The sequence below is a fragment of the Herpailurus yagouaroundi genome, unplaced genomic scaffold (genome assembly GCF_014898765.1).
Source record: "Herpailurus yagouaroundi ecotype Mexico unplaced genomic scaffold, PumYag 198, whole genome shotgun sequence".
Taxonomy (NCBI): domain Eukaryota; kingdom Metazoa; phylum Chordata; class Mammalia; order Carnivora; family Felidae; genus Herpailurus; species Herpailurus yagouaroundi.
Window position 1 is genome coordinate 35,072,171 of NW_024412429.1, and position 17,447 is coordinate 35,089,617.

Here is a 17,447-nt window from a genome sequence, read left to right on the forward strand (position 1 = left end):
ACACACACACACACACACACACACACACACACACACACACACACACACTGGATAGGAATCCTTTGTTGGAAATAGGTATTACGACAATCCTTTGTTGGAAATTAGGTGTAAGTGAAGTTTAACTTACTTTTTTTCTTTTATGGTTAGTGCTTTTTGTAGGTCTACTGAAGAAATCTTTGCTTACCTCAAGGTCCTAAAGTTAGTCTCCTCTGTTTTTCCCTAAGTACTTTATGTTTTACCTTTCACTTGAAATTTCAATCCACCTGAAATTTACTTTGGCATGGTATGAGATAAGGATTGGCATTCCTAATGTATTTTTCCACATGGATTTCTAATTGCCCAAACATGATTTTATTGAACAGACCACCCTGTTCCCACTGTACCACAGTGCCAGCTTTAACATAAATACGTGTCTTCAGATCCTCTCTTCTGTCCCACTGGTGTCTTTACACCAACCTACAGGTTTTAATTACTATCACTTGATAAGTGTCCTGATGTCTGTGATCTAGGTCTTTTTCAAGACTGCCACAGCTATCTTTAGCTCTCTGCACCTCCATATAAAATTTAGGGTAAGCTTGTGGAAAAAAAAAACCCGCTAGGATTTAAATGGAGATTACCACTAAATACAGACCAGTCTGGTTTTGAAAAACGACTTCTTCACAATATCCAGTCTTCCAATCCAAGTACAGGGTATTTCGCTCCATTGCTTTGGAACTTCTTTATGACTTCTCTTTTATCTTTTGTCATTTTCATGTAGAGGTCTTGCTCATCTTCCGTTAATTTTATTCCTCTGTATCTCAAGTTTTCAGTTTCTTAAAAATTTTTTCTTATTGTTCTATTGTGGCTCCTCAAAAACTTTTAAACTAGCCTAATCTGAATTTTGAATTGCTCTATTAGAAAGGAACTTAGAACTATTTAAAAAAAAAATCTATCTGGGGCGCCTGGGTGGCACAGTCGGTTGAGCGTCCGACTTCAGCCAGGTCACGATCTCACGGTCCGGGAGTTCGAGCCCCACGTCGGGCTCTGGGCTGATGGCTCAGAGCCTGGAGCCTGTTTCCAATTCTGTGTCTCCCTCTCTCTCTGCCCCTCCCCCATTCATGCTCTGTCTCTCTCTGTCCCAAAAATAAATAAACGTTGAAAAAAAAATTAAAAAAAAAATCTATCTTACTGAAGCTAACAGCCACTGGTCCTCGCTCTCTACCTGAGTTGAGCTCATACAGAAAAATCTACCCGCTCCACATGAATATATATATATTATATAATTATATGTATATATGTGTGTGTGTGTGTGTGTGTGTGTGTGTGTATTCTTTTTAAATTTCCCAGAGTTCAAGATGCTTTTGTTTAGCATATATGAATACAGGGTAACTTAAAAACATTGCTTAATCTCAGACATTCCCAAGAGTTCTGCTAATTATTTGAAATATAATATTTGTGCATCTTTCATGAGGCAGGCTACTGTGAAATGGTAAGATTTCCAGTTCCACACCAGAGTAAAACCGTAGAGCCTACTCTATGGTTTGTGCTCTGATTGCTTGCCACATAAGTGTCGGTCTTTTCCAAAGTGATACATTTATTATATAACTGTTTCTATTCTATTAACACTTGCCACTGTTCCCTCCTTCACTGCAGCTCCATTGTATTTGCTGCTAAAGTTGTCTTATTCGTGGTTCATTTCTAATGTTACTACATTATTATTCTTTAGAAAAACAACGGAGCCATTCTTAAAGAAATGACTAAAAACCATAAAGCTCCCCTATTTCTGGTGGCTCCTGCATGTCTTTGAAGCAGATAATATAAACAGGTCTAGACACATACATCATTCTAAACCTAAAACCAACTTTGCATCTTTCACTTAAGACTTTCCTTCCTTTTGCTGATTCTTTCAGGCTGATTGATGTCCTGAGGCCCAATGGTGTTTTCCAATGAATGAGGCAAAACTAGTGTTTACCAGCTATATAGAAGGTTCCATCTCTTCTGAAAATAACAGTGTGTTAGCTATGATCCCAGTCCCAAAAAGAGAGAAACAACTTTACTTAAGTGAATGTGTATCTGAGTCCTTGAATGGCACACAAATATGACTCCAGGTTTTCATTTTAACATGCGATCAGACTGAAATAAATGTGAAAGACTTTGGCTCAAGTAGGCGGCCCAGTGCCAAGAGTAAGAAGAGGAGGTTTGAACGTGCACAATGTGCTCCAGAAAACGAAGCCCTTGTTCCAGAAGACATTTCTGCTACCACCATTTTATCACTAGGGTCATATTTCTTACCGCCCTCCTCTCAAACTATTTATCTGCATGAAAAATAACACTTTTACAAGAGTTTTCTGTATGTTTGAAGTTCCCTGAAATGAAACGTTTCTAACGTCCTTCTCCCCCTCCCCTTTGGTTTTGTGCTTCCACAGTTCTTCAGGGCTACTCAATTCTATACCACTGGGCACAGAACTGCCCGGGGATGATTTCCAAGTCTATTTCTCACCAATCCTTGCAAAAGTAAAATATTATGAGGAAAGGTTATACTTTGTTTAGAAATTGTCTAAATGGCTTTTATTGTTTTATGACTATCAAGGATATGTATTTCTGGTATAATCTGAGAAAGTGAAGGAAGGATGAACAGGGAGGTGCCTGGCTCAGTCAGAAAAGCATGTGACTCTTGATCTTGGGGTCGTGAGTTCGAGCCCCATGTTGGGCACAGAGACTACTTAAGTCAATAAAATTTTTTTTTTTTTAATTTGGGATTTAACAAATTATTTTTTAGCACCTGGGTTGAAGGTTCAGTCAGCTAAACATCCGACTCTTGATGTCAGTTCAGGTCATGATTTCATGGTTTGTGGGATTGAGCCCTGTGTCAGGCTCTGTGTCAGCATGGAGCCTTCTTAGGATTCTCTGTCTCCCTCTCTCTGACCCTCCCCTGCTTGCTTGCTCTCTCAAAATAAATAAATATTTAAAAAATAAAAAAAAATTAAATAAATATTAAGAAAAAAAAAAGAATTGAAAAGGGGCACCTGGTTGGCTCATTTGGTTGAGCGTCTGACTTTGGCTCAGGTCATGATCTCGCAGTTCATGAGTTCCAGCCCCGCATCGTGCTCTGTGCTGACAGCTCAGAGCCTGGAGCCTGTTTCGGATTCTGTGTCTCCCTCTCTCTCTGCCCCTCCCCTACTGGTGCTCTGTCTCCCACTCTCTCTCAAAAATAAATATTAAAAAAAAAAAAAAAAAGAAATAAGGAGTATTCTCAACAAAAATAAACAGGATACTGAATATCTTCAAAGTGGCTCTTAGGAAGGTAAGGCCACCAATATCTCCCCTCTAATGAAAAGCAACGTCTTTTTTCTTTCTTCAAAAAATGTTTCCGTTCCAGTTTTCTTAGAATATACATAAATTAGGACAGAAATATTTAAGCAAATGTAAGGTAAAAATTTTTTAAGCTGGCTGAAAATGCCTAAATTACTATAGAGTAGTAATTTTAATTTGTCCTGATCCTTGGTCCAATAATTGATACATTTTATTTGCAGAACTGGGGTGTCATCCTCAAAAGTAGCAAGGTAAGAATTAAGAGAAATCTTATGGTACATTAAAATGAGAAACATAGTTCAAGGCAGAGATAAATAACAATATTCACTACGTTCATGAACAAATCAATCTACTCTCATATTCAATCAAATGATCGCTATTTTCTCTTTTTATTTATTATTATTATTTTTTTAAGTGAAACATGTATATATGTATGAGAATCAGATTGAGACAGACACTGAAGACCTCCTGGTCATGTAGAGGAGGCATTAGGACCAGAATGTTCCATCAGAAAAGAGGCAAAAGGAGAAGATTTTGTAATGCCAAATTTGAAGAGTGAAACGTAGGCAGAAATCACACAAGGGCCAGCTGCAAGTAGCTGTCAGTCTTAGAACACAGCAGCACGAAGATTCCTGACTCAACGAGCCATAGACATTGCACAGTACGGGGCTGTACTGTTAGGATCTCCAAGTACACTGTAATGTCAAACATTCACTCCCTGCACAGGACCTGCACCCCCAAGGTCAGCAGGATGCTGTGCGTCAGCAAGATCGCACCTTTTGGTGAGCCAGAAGGATGCTTTCCGTTCTCATCATCACCATCACGTGAAGTAACTACAAAACACTCAGCTCTGATGAACCTGGGGCAAGTCTTTTCTCTCACTTGAAACAGGTTCCCTGTGAGTTACTATCCTTTGACTCGACGATTCCCAGTCTCAGAGTTCATCGTAAGGACCTAATTAAGTGTAAATGTTAGCCAATCCTCTGTAAGAAAGTCACTATGCAGGTTCTCTGCTGGGTACATAATTGTATCCAGAATGAAGACTACGTGTCCCAGTCACTCTTGTGGCCAGATGCAGTCACGTGACTAATGGGATATAAACAGAAGTGGTATCTGCAACATGTTGGAAATGCCGTTAAAAGAATGAGAGCCCGGTAAGGGCGCCCACTACTACTTCCGTGCACTGACCCTCCTTCCGCCTGGACACAGCGGTGGTTGAATGACTAGCTCTCCAGAACCACTTCTGACCAACATATGGCCTTGGGAGTAGACACTCTGCAGGACGGAACAACAACACTGGATGGAGCCTGATTTCCCAGTGCTGTTGAGCACCATGAAGTCTTGGCCCACCTACCTCTGAACTTGCTCTATGTGAGACAGAAATAAGCAGCTCTTACTGGACAGAAGTCGCTTATGAGTGTTTTTTGGTTTTTTTTTTTTTACATTTATTTATTTTTGAGACAGAGAGAGAGCATGAACAAGGGAGGGTCAGAGAAAGAGGGAGACACAGAATCTGAAACAGGCTCCAGGCTCTGAGCCATCAGCACAGAGCCCGATGCGGGGCTTGAACCCATGGACCGCGAGATCATGACCTGAGCCGAAGTCAGACGCTTAACCAACTGAGCCACCCAGGCGCCCCCGCTTATGAGTGTTTTATGTCACACTCACACACAGACCTAATCCTAATCAAGACTAAGGTTTATTACTCCAACACTGTCTTATAACAGTGAGAGAGGGGAAACTCCTAGCCTAGATACCCAACAGAGAGGGGTTCATTAAATGATGCTATATTTATCCACCGAGAAAATAGTTGATATTATCTTTTAATTAGTATAAATATTTATGTGAAAATGGTTGGGATATTATAAAGTTAAAAAAACACAGGTTGTAAAGCAGTTTGTATATTACTTCAGATATAAAATGCCCCGCAAAATAGATACCAAAATTCAGGAAATTTTGGTATCTTGGAAAATAAAATCACAGGTGATTTTGGTTTTCTTTTTAATTCCCTGTATTTGCTAGTTATTCCATAATAAACATGTTATTTTGATAATGAAAGTTATATAAAATCAGAAGCTGGTAATAAATAAACTAAAAAAAAAGTAACAAAAACCAGAAGCTACTTTCGTGACTTGGAAAGCGATTTACTGCCTTTTGGGGAAAGTACTGTGAAAACATCATCAATTGCTGGGCTTCCTTAATATCAGAAATAAGAAAATGTTACGTGGCCGTGGTGCCAGAGAAATAACTTGGTGAATTAATGGTTTTACTGTGACTGCATCTGTCTAGACAATTATCAAATGAGGAATATTTTCCATAGGTTGCTACCCGGAGAATGGAAAGAAAGGCCTGCCTCTACTATTCACGTCACAATTTACTATATGGAAATCATATTCAGCACTTACACTGTATCAGAAACTGTGAAAAGTCTGCCAATACGGCATATCTAGCAGACTTTCTTTCTTTTTAAAAAAAAAAAAAATGTTTATTTCTTTTGAGAGAGAGGGAGAGAGCTAGGGAGCCCGAGTAGAGGAGGGGCAGAGAGGGAGAGAGGGAATCCTAAGCCCCGATATGGGGCTCAGTCTCACGAACTGTGAGACCATGACCTGAGCCGAATTCAAGAGTCAGGTGCTTGGCCGAATGAGCCACCCACGTGCCCCACCTTGCAGACTTCCCTGAAATGGAGTTTAGTAAATAATAATGTAGTTGCCCAAAGTAGGAACTTGCAACGACAAATTTGCCCACCATGTCTCTCCTCTCAATTCTGGTTGAGGGCACAGCCAAAGCCTTGCTTTGGCTTAAGGTAGGAAAAAGTGAAGTGAAAGATTAATCCTTGTAAGAAGACCTTTCTGATAAAGGTGATCCTGAAAGAAATATCCTCCGATGTTTCACATAGAATCAAGACAATAAATCTTCAGTATGGGAACATCATCTAAACCAGCCATGAAGTCTCCCAGTAGAAACAGACTACTTTCCACTATGGTGTCCTCCCCACCACAGAGTGTGAGAACCTGCTTCCTACAGGACCGTTCCATTAAGACCCAGTAGAACCACTATATGGTGGGCTGGAGAAAGGAAGTACTCATGCTCTCTGCTACTTTCAGACTCGGCTACTTGCTATACTCTGAGTGGGGTTCCTCCTACTTCCAACTCTGCAGATGCTAAATTGACAAGCCAACAGCATAAGCTACCACTGACCTGTTGCTTGACTCATCCCTATTCCTTTAAGCCAGCGACAGAAGTTGAGACCAAAATCTCCAAATGCTTTGCTTCATTTTAGTTTCAAAACCGTGCTAGGAGGTAACTACCCGTGAGGTGAGGAACGATCCCAAAGCCACCCTGTGAGAGAGTGGCAGCGTGGATCTTTCGCCTCCTAGGGTTATAGTCAAGAGGGTGAGTTTAAGAGTCTGATAAATGTGGATTCAAATTCCTGCTCTGCCACTGGCGAGCTCTATCTTGGTGAAATCAAGGTAACAGGATCGCTGTGAGGATTACATGATATTTTTAAAATGCTTATCCCGATGTCTGGCAAATAGTAAAGTCCGCAAATGAGAGAAATTATTCCTATCTTGAAAGAAAGGCATATCGTGGAGAGTGCATTTGACATAAAAAGCAAAAATGAAAAGGAGGCAATATGCTTTCAGGCTAATAGTCCATGAGTCTATAATGCTCTTAATTGTGAAAAGAATATGGCCAGACAAAAGAAATGAAATACATCTGTCAACTCCCCCGCCCCTCATTTTTTTTTTAATGGAGTTACTAACTGATGACTGAATATAAAAAGATGAACAACAGCAGTGATTGGGTAAGATAAATGGATCATAGCATCAAGGAATGGAGGTAAAATTAGCTCCAAGATACTTAATTCGGGCATGAAAGATACTTGAGGGTCATGTCAAGGTTAACAACCAAAATAAAAAACCAACTGCTATGGAAGCAAAAAGCAAGGCTGATTTTTTATGGGAGAATCTAGCACATTACATTACAAAATAGAATTCAACTCTTTCTGCATTATCAGCAGCCCAAGAGAAAGAATACTTGCAGGAGAGAAAACAAAACTGTACCTCTCCCAGGATTACAAGAGTTTAAACATGAAGGCCAATTTATAGAATCCTTTATTAAAGGTCTTTACTACAATGATGGGAATGAATTATTAAAAAAGATAGAAGTTTAAAAAAAAGGAAAAAAGTGATAAATTATATTCAGTGAAAGTCCCCAAAGGTCAAATTCAGTTGCATAGTGAGAATCATAAAAAAATAAAAGAGCTCAGGGATGCCTAGTTGGTTAAGCATCTGACACCTGATATCAGCTCAGTTCATGATCACCCACAGTCGTGGGATCGAGCCCTGCGTCGAGCTCTGGGCTGAGCCTAGAGCCTATTTGAGATTGTCTATCTGCCCCCTCCCACTTGTGCTTGTTCTCTATCCAAATAAAATCAACTTAAAAAAAAACAAATGGGCTTATAATTACACATATTGCAAGGAATTAACCTGAGTTAACTGAAGAAACAGGGTGGGAGGATTTTTTTAGGAGGAAGTTTTTTTTTTTTTTAAATATCAATTTGCTCCCAGACTCCAAATAAAATAGTTCTCATGGACCTAGTGAGTCTTAAATCCTGTTGCCGTTATAAAGAAACTTAAGGTGGCTTTTTTTCAGTCTCCTCTATCCTAAATAATACACAAACTGCACTGGGCTCTCTCCTATCCCTTGCACCACCCCCCAGACAGGCTAGATTTCGGAAAGGCTCCTTCCGCCACTGGAGGGATGTGATTGGGAATGACTGCTGGTGAGCATCTATGAGGTTCAAGAATGTAGACCCGGGGTGGGGTATAGCTACCTGACCTCTAGGCTCATGTTTGAAAGAAGAATTCTACTGGTACCCAAATGGGAGTGTCGTAAGTGTTCTTCACAAAAGACCTGGGAAAAATTCTCTGGATTCAAAAACGTTAAAATAGGGAACAATCACCATGGGGCCTCTGACAAAAACATCGGAAGAGGAGCACTGATTTGTTTGACAGAGGAATTTCATGATTTTAGTGAAGCACAAGGGGATATGACCCCTACAAAACAAAAAAAGGCTATGAAAGGGAACAAGTCAATGTAGCAAATTCAAGGGAAATAAAAACTGCCACTGCTAAAATTCATGTTAAAGGCAGTAAGCAGTAGACTTGATAGAGCAAGAAGCTGAGTAAGATATTTCAACTTGAGAAACATGAGTAGAACATCAAAAAATATTTGTTATTAAAATCCTTCCATATTGGTTGGTAGAGTGCCCCCTTCCAGCCCCCAATGCAGCCATGTCCTTATTGGACTTCTGAAAGATCCAGCAACTAAGCATAACTCTTGGTATAGTGGAGAGCTTCCAGAGCTCTCCTCCAGAACTAAGATCAGTGTTGATGCTAATTGTCTTGTGCAAAAACCAATGGTTAAATATTTTGAACACAAATATAATCCCTTGGTTCTAACTCAAGAATAATTGGTATTACCAGTCAACAGAGAGAAAACATAGAGCATAGGTAATAACCAAAATTAGAACTGAAAGAAGTTCCTGGATTTAAAGACCAGCTGATAATCACAACATGATTTCACTATAGATGGAATTAGTTTTATGAAAGTTTTATATAAAATGTTTCAAAAATTTGATAATGAAGGAAAGATAGCAAGTTCATTTTAAGAGGCTAAAAATGGATGAGATATTAATAGTCAAATCTCACTTAGGAAGATATGAGCAAAATTTCTCAAAGTGGGATGCCTGGGTGGCTCAGTCGGTTAAGCATCTGACTCTCGACTTTGGTTCAGGTCACGATCTCACAGTTTGTGAGACTGAGCCCTGAGTTGTGCTCTGCTCTGGCAGCATGGAGCCTGAGATTCTCTCTCTTCTTCTCCTTCTGCCCCTTGCTTGTGTTCTCTCTCTCAAAATAAATAAATAAACTTAAAAAAAATTCTCAAATCAACTTATTTTATCAGGCCCCTTTTCTTTTACTAATAAAAAATAAGATCGTAAATAACATATGCATATTGCACTGTAGCTTTTGTAGGTGAGAGCAATAATTAAGAGCTATATGTGAACCCTAGTAGTGTTTCTGGAAAGAATAAAACAGAAAAACTCAGGCAATTCAAATAGAGAAAAACAGGACGAAAATCTACAAAGTTTGAAAAGATAAAAGAGAGATCACCATGCGTATCATATGTTAATCGAGCCAAATTCTCTATTAGAGAAAAATAATTCTCCAGACTCTTTCCAGAAAACAATTGTTAAAATCAGCTCAGCAAATCAAATAAAAAGTTAATTCAATCACCAAGTTAGGAAGAGACTGAAGACCTTATTAAATTATTACTCTCTCCAAAAGTTCAGAGCCTAAGATTCTATTATGAATCTATCTGAATTTTCAATGAGACAATTCCATGCAATAAACAGTCATCGCAATACTATTGCCCTCCTACCAGCGGCAGCAGCAGCTGATGCATTTAATCCTCATGACAATCCAATGATGTGGCTACTATTACTACATTAACTTTACAAAGGAGGAAAGTGAAACAGAGAGCCAGCCACACAGCCAGTAAGTGGTGGAGCCCTGACAGTAATTAAGGCTGTGCTCCTAACCGCCAACCACTAGGAAAGACAAACCTTTGTTCCAGAATCCAATATACCTTGGTGACACAACCCTCACAAAGTAAATGTTTTTCTTCCTTTCTAAGTGGCCAGAAACATTTAAAATAATCAAATACTTGCATAGTGCTTACTATGTGCCAGGCACTGTTTGAAGCGAGTTGCAAATGCAGTTAATTGTCATGACAAGTGGGAGGGAGTTACCATCATTATTATCCTTTTGGGTAGATAAACAGGGAGGGGGACAAAACAGAAGAGACTCTAAATAAGGAGAACAAACAGAGGGTTACTGGAGGGGTTGTGGGAGGGAGGATGGGCTATATGGGTAAGGGGCACTAAGGAATCTACTCCTGAAATCATTGTTGCACTACATGCTAACTAACTTGCATGTAAATTGAAAGAAAGAAAGAAAGAAAGAAAGAAAGAAAGAAAGAAAGAAAGAAAGAAAATAAAGGAAGAAAGAAAAGAAAGAAAAGAAAGAAAAGAAAGAAAAGAAAGAAAAGAAAAGAAAAATGTTTTGAAAAATATGGCCAAGATCACGATCTCGCGGTCCGTGAGTTCGAGCCCCGCGTCAGGCTCTGGGCTGATGTCTCGGAGCCTGGAGCCTGTTTCTGATTCTGTGTCTCCCTCTCTCTCTGCCCCTCCCCCGTTCATGCTCTGTCTCTCTCTGTCCCAAAAATAAAATAAACATTAGAAAAATATGGCCACATAGAAGAGTGAGAAAAGAGTCATTAAGCTCCAATATTTAATCCTGGGTCCATCTTAGTGTCTGTTTTTTGAATTAAGGACTACATGTGTTTATTGAATTGGTTATTTACCAACAATAAATTAAAAAAAAAAAGAAAAGAAAAGAAACCGTTGAACTGATTTTCACTGCAGATTTCACTGAAACTCAATGGTGGAACCAGGATTCAGAGAAACAGAAACTACTGCTCCTAGAAGATGGTAGATGCAGGCAGGAGTGCCACGACAGACATCTCTGAGATAAGCATAGGAAGAGTTTGAATGTTAAGCGTGTGAATGTATGGAAACAACAGAGATTTGTTTAGAATTGGACTTTTTTGTTTTTAGCTGGCTCAAACTGCACTCCTATTTGGTTGGGAACCTTTGATTTGTCATCATGACTTGCTAATAAATGAGCTGAGAAAGTTTAAAAAAAAAAAAAAGAAAAGAAAAGAAAAGCAGAAGCACTGAGAGGTTTTCAGTGAAATGTCCACAATCGCGCAGCTAGCAGGTAGCAGGGCAGGGATTCAAACTCTGGCCGTTGGTAGGGTTTGTATATAGGGCTACATTAAACACACCAGAACATGCTGAAGACAGCAGAGACGGAACTTTTAAATTAATCACAAATTACTGCCTTCTAAAAATCAGACATGGAAATCAAAGCATCACTTATGGAATAGGACACGGCGGGCAGTCATTAGGTGCCATTCTCAAATCTTACATAATAATCTAAAGCAAAAAATACACATGAAATGCAAAGTCCCCAGGGACAATCATTAAACTCACAGTCAGGCTAACACTTTCTCATAAAAAATAATAATTTTGTGTAAATTATAAATACAATCTATACTATGACTAACAGTCATTATGATTTCATTACTTAGTTAAGCCATCATTATGTCCTTTTAGCAAAGATGTAGGACAAATCACTTTCTCCAATACGACCTAAAATATTTGTTCAAATGATTTTCTTTTCATTTTGTGGTATTAGATTAAGACCATATTAATTCCATTTGGATTTCAATACACATTCTAAGATCAGCTTTAAGCATATGAAGCAAATGACATCAACAATCCCAATAGAAATATATGACAAGAACCAAATGTAGTATTACCCAAAGTTTATATATAATATATATTGTACAGTATGTGAGAGAAGCTGTAAATACAGATCACAGATGAATCCATATCATTATAAATTACATACAACAGTTGACCATTGAGCAATGCAGGGGTTAAGGACACTTACCCCTGGATAGCCAAAAATCTGTGTATAACTTTTTTTTTTAATTTGTGTATAACTTTTGATTCCCCCTGCCCCACAATTTAACTGTTAATAGCCTATTGTTGACTAGAAGCCTTATCAATAACCTAACCAGTTGATTAACACATATTTTGTATATTATATGTATCTAATACTATATTCTTATAATAAAGTAATCTAGATAAAAGAAAATGTTATTAACAAAATCATAAAGAAGAGAAAACACATTTACAGGACTGTACCGTATTTACTAAGAAAAAAATCTGTGTATACATGGACCCACATAGTTCAAACCCATGTTGTTCAAGGTCAACTGTCTACCCTGAACAGTAAACTTTTATAGCCTGTGATAACACAACAAATCAACTAAATGAAGTTTATCTTTAATATAAAAGTGACTGCTATATTCCACTAGATTCTGATGAGTATTCATAGTAATATGCATCCCTAATACAAGATGATTATGGCTACCTCTGGCTTCATGTGATGTCCTCATTTCACTTTCTGTTCTCTCTTCAAAGTCTTCTTTGACATCATCAGGATGCTGGTCTCTGAAAAAAAATAGGTGTTCAGCACTGCATCTCACCAATTGTCTTTCTTAATTTAAAAACAAACATTACCACTACTGTGAGAAAGGATTTTTAGTTCTACTAAGATGTAACTCCTACTAATAACATCTATAAATATCCATTTTCTTCATTACCAATTTTCATTTACTGTTCTGAAAAGAGATTTTAAAGCTAAGAACGGTATTAAGGTGAACTATGTTACGTGTTAGCAAATGTAGCTACTGAATAATTCAACTTCAAATTGGGGCATGTTTTCATGAAGAGTTTCACTGGTTACCGAACTACAATTTAAGGAAAGAAAATATTTTGAAACCCCTACCATTTAATCAAGTAGCATACAAACTACCTTAGCTCTGGGATTTGGGATTGACACTGAGACTGGCCCAGGAGAAGCAAACTCAATTCTGGGAAGCTCTTCCTGGCTTAACCACGTCAAATGTGTAGGCTGTATTGATTCCGACTCTTTCTGACCAGGAATGACCTGATGCTAATCTAAACATGCCAACAATGCTGTAAAATGGAATGGAATCATTACAATCTTAATTCAGAGCTTTATCCTTAAATCAGGGACAAAAATGGCGTTAAAGGGAACTAAGCACAGACTAACTAACTCTATTTTCTTTAAAGCTAAATTTGAAGTATTTGAAATTTTTCAACCTAATCTATTCCATTCTCAGAGTTCAAAATACATCCCACTCTCCAATTTCCTGGAACTATCTAGGCTATGATACCTGGTTTACACACTTTAATGCTTTATAATACTCTATATTTATGTCGTATTGTTTCTTATGTATTGTTACCTTTATAAATATATCCTGAGTTTCTTAAAGACCCTGATCATACTTCTGTTAAGTTTTAATTAAGCAAAAGGCAAATACACACGAAACCAAATGTCCCAACAAAATATAAAGAAGTTGTATTGTCTTAATTAAAAAGGCACTAATTTCATTCTCTAGCTGAACGGTGATAACACAATGATGCTAACACACTGTAAGTCTGCAATAAATACATGTTCCCTACTTCTTAGAAAGATCATTTCCAGTGACACATGTAAAATTTCATTGAGATCTGAACTCCCTGGCTAAGTTCATACTAAAAACAACTTATCACAAATGCTAAAGAATACTGCTTATTTGAGAATGGGGAAGAATTACTGTTATTACAAAATAAAAACAAATCTTTTTCCAAGAGTAATAGAATTAAAAGACATAGAGGCTCTTATTCCATAAAAGTTGGGAGAGGAGGTGTATCACTGATGATTGCAGATAGGACATTAACTGAAATGATAATAGAAAAGTTTGCCTTCTCTGTAAAGACTGTGCTAAAGTTATACTTGGTAATTAGAACATACCAAAGTCAGCTTACTATGCTTAAATTAGCTTATGTGATCTTCTAAACTTGTTTTATGCTAAATTAGAAATAATATTATTTGAGTCCATAAATCTATCCCACTAGCTATCTATTGTGACCACTGAAAAAAGTTGTTTGTGGATAACTATATTAATATTTATTAGGAAGAAAATCATACAGTGCCGTGGCATAGTTTAAAATTGGCATTTTTCAAAGTAATAAAAAAAAATCCCAATTACATTATTGTAGATTTCCTAAAAGTTTTAACGAATGGTTTGTGAAAGGAAAAAAAGAAAAAAAAAATAAGACAAACTTCTTTGTCTTTAGCCTTTGAGGTCAAAGGTTAACATTAAGTCTCAGAATTTTCTGAATAATTCAGCTTTCATGATCAGAATTGCCCACTAATGATAGTTTTACATTTTTGTGGTTTCAATAAAGCACAGTTTTCCTTAAAGTAAATTTTATTAAAATAAAGTTATAAGACTTAAGTATGAAGAAAGTTCTGTTGTATTCTTATGCCCAAATACAATGCCAATGATTTATTTTATGAAACGTAAGAAAAGGACCATTTTCTAGAAGAGAATAGAGAGAGAAAAAGAAAATAAGACCTTTGACCCAAAATATTTCTTCATGCCTGGATCTGCCATAATCCATCCCAACAGAAGCAAAATGGAAGCTATCTATTTTCTTACATCATTTATGTTGCTTCATTATAGAAGGATGTTCGCTTTCCACTTTCCCTACTTTAACTCATAATATTTCATTGAATTGAACCTATATAAAACTTGGGAATATATAAACATGAATATTTATCTTTACCAAACACAGTTCAAATAAAGGACTGTAGAAGAAACGTTCACTGGATGTTTTTATTTCTACTTAATATGTTGATTCTGCTAATTCCTTAAAATTAAAAATGACTAAAAGTCCCTTGGGGGTTCTACATGATATTTCATTTAGCTAGGAAGTTGGAGGGGTGGGGCAGTGGGGTCATCTGAGCAGTCTACTAGAACAAGCATTATAAAATAAATGGATAAACAGAACCACTGAAGTAAACAGAACCCTAATTAAGCACAGCCAGAAATGAAGAAGTTACTAATAAGAAAAATTTTAAGAACATACTATGTACCAAAGGCTGGCTGAGCTCTTTCTATGTCCAATATTTCATAACAATCATTGTAAGAAGGTTCTGTTAACATTATAACCACTGAAACTTAAAGAAGTCAATGCCAAATCTGTAGAGCAAGTATCATACCAGGTCTTACTGACACTAAAATCCACAATTAAATTCAATTACCTTGAAGTAGAGTCAAGGTTTCTACCCTTGCATTTTTCCAGAATACAGTACATCAGTCTCCTATTGACAATGTCAGGCATGAAGATCTTACTCTTATTTTTTTTGTATTTTATTTACAATAAAAATTGGTTTCTCAGTTGGGCAACCAGTATTTCTCTCTCCTACAAGGTTAGGATTTTCATTGCTAATTCTGACTGACTAGGTGCTGTGATGGAGCTCTTTCTCTGTGTAAAAATGAAATCCTTGATCTAGGATTCAGTTTCCTAAGCACAAAGTTATTCTAGCTGTACAGGTCTTCCAATTATGGACAAAGTACTTCCACAGTTGAACATCCACGCTCTGTGATAACACCATAATACTCTCTGGAATGTTGTACAAGATATGCTTCTTGACAGATTTTCTTCAAAAAAAAGACGACCAAAAATATTTTTATGCTGTATTTTAATACCACTGTTTTGCTCTACATAAAAACTCCTCTATTTTCTCCTCTTGATCAACACTTTCTATTGCCAACAGTTTTATTCAGGAAGGAGGTACAAGCTGATTGGGCATGGGGGTAGTGAATCGTAACACGGAGAAAGCGTGGGTACATGTATGGTCTTTGGAAGTGGACAGGCTTGGCTGCAATTTTAGCTGTGCTACTTAATTCTAAACCATCTCTAGCAAGTTCCTGAACTTCCCTACTTCTCAGCTGCACCAACTGTAAAATGAGGAAAATCCATCCTTGTCCTCACAGGCATTTTAAGGACTCAATAAATGGACAGAAAGTGCTGCACACACAGCAGCTTCCACTATTGACTAATTACTTCTATTTGGTGATAAAATTATCTACTGTCACTTGTTTTCTTTAAGTAACCTGTTTGCTTCAAGTTTTAAACTAGCTTTTAGAGTAACAGTTACCACCCAGACAGCAGCCAGACTGCCTGGGTTGTAATCCAGGTCTGCTATTTAGGTCTGTAGTAATCCAGTAATCCAGTAACAGACTGTAATCCAGGTCTGTTACTGTTATTTACTGTTAGTTGTGTAATCTGCAACCAAGAGAGGTTCTATGTTTTGTAGAATGGGTGTCTAATAATAGCACCTACCCCACGTGAGGTGCTAGGAAGAGTAAGTGAGCTAATGTAGGTTCAAAGCACCTAGAAAAGTACCTGGAATACAGCAATTTCTCTTGAGATTTTAGAACTGTGGAGAACCCATATATTTCAACATTTCTTTAGCTTGAACTGAAATACAATCATAGGTAAAACCCTACTCAAGAACACTCTTCAGGCTTTTAATTAAGACAGTGGAATCCACTCAAGTGAAAAAATGTATTCTTTATGAGTCAGCATCCTCTTTTTCTCTGTAATTAACGTGTCATGCTTTAGCCGTCTTACTATCTTACTCTAAATATGTTTTGTAGTCATATATTAGCAAAACAAACATCAGAAGGGTAAATGCACAGTAAGAGGATGGCATGTGAATGCAAATAGCTGTATTTCTAGTTTCTTTATTTTTCATTTAAAAACAATCCCTAGCCAATTACGCCTGTCAGTCCCCAGTAAGTTAAAAAAAAACAATATTGAAAAAAATGTGAACCGATGATTTTCCTTCAATTCAGGGATTTCAGCCATCTCTCTAAATCCAGCATGAGTCTGGTTTGGCTCCTAGCTTGAAATAACCCCGCCTTCTCTCTCCGCAGAGTTTATTCTAGTCGCACAGGGGTTTTGTTAGAGCTGAAAAGTACCTGTACTCCCCAGTAAGAGAGGAGACACAAGGAAAGTAGCAAGAGCTATAAAAAATGTAGGGATTTCTATTTCGGATGTGAAAAGGAGGTCTCTTTGCATGCCCCCAGCATTCTTCTGCTTTTTTTAAATTTCTGGACCTAGGTCACTCACAGGTAAAAAAATCAGAGAAAGAGAATCTTAGGGTTTGTACTTTAGAGGACTCCTAAGAGTACTTGAATGGTCTCCAAATGCCTCCTACAATTGAAGAAGCGAGTGTGCATGCACAGCTTCAGGACAAAGAGGTTACCATCTTCAACTCAGAAAAGGTGGCAAATAAAACCAGCGGGATTAAAACTTTTATGTCTATGGTTAAGATTTGAATAAAGAATCTTTATTTTACTTTAGGTTTCTTTATTTGGGGGGGGGGTGTAGGGGCAGAGAAAGAGGGAGACAGAATCCCAAGCAGGCTCCACACTGTCATCACAAATGGGGGCACCTGGGTGGCGCAGTCGGTTAAGCATCCGACTTCAGCCAGGTCACGATCTTGCGGTCCCTGAGTTCGAGCCCCGCGTTGGGCTCTGGGCTGATGGCTCAGAGCCTGGAGCCTGTTTCCGATTCTGTGTCTCCCTCTCTCTCT

At 37.8% G+C, this 17,447-nt stretch overlaps 1 protein-coding gene across 8 annotated transcripts in view; it reads right to left on the reverse strand.

Moving 5' to 3' along the window:
• The window catches only part of L3MBTL3 (L3MBTL histone methyl-lysine binding protein 3), a 127,257-nt gene that overhangs the window by 8,788 nt on the left and 101,022 nt on the right, over positions 1 to 17,447 (reverse strand). For all 8 annotated transcript variants that reach the window (XM_040449230.1, XM_040449228.1, XM_040449231.1 and 5 more), the window contains one exon: positions 12,360 to 12,439. In XM_040449230.1, coding sequence (XP_040305164.1) covers positions 12,360 to 12,439 — 80 coding nt within the window. The remainder of the gene's footprint in view (positions 1 to 12,359; positions 12,440 to 17,447) is intronic.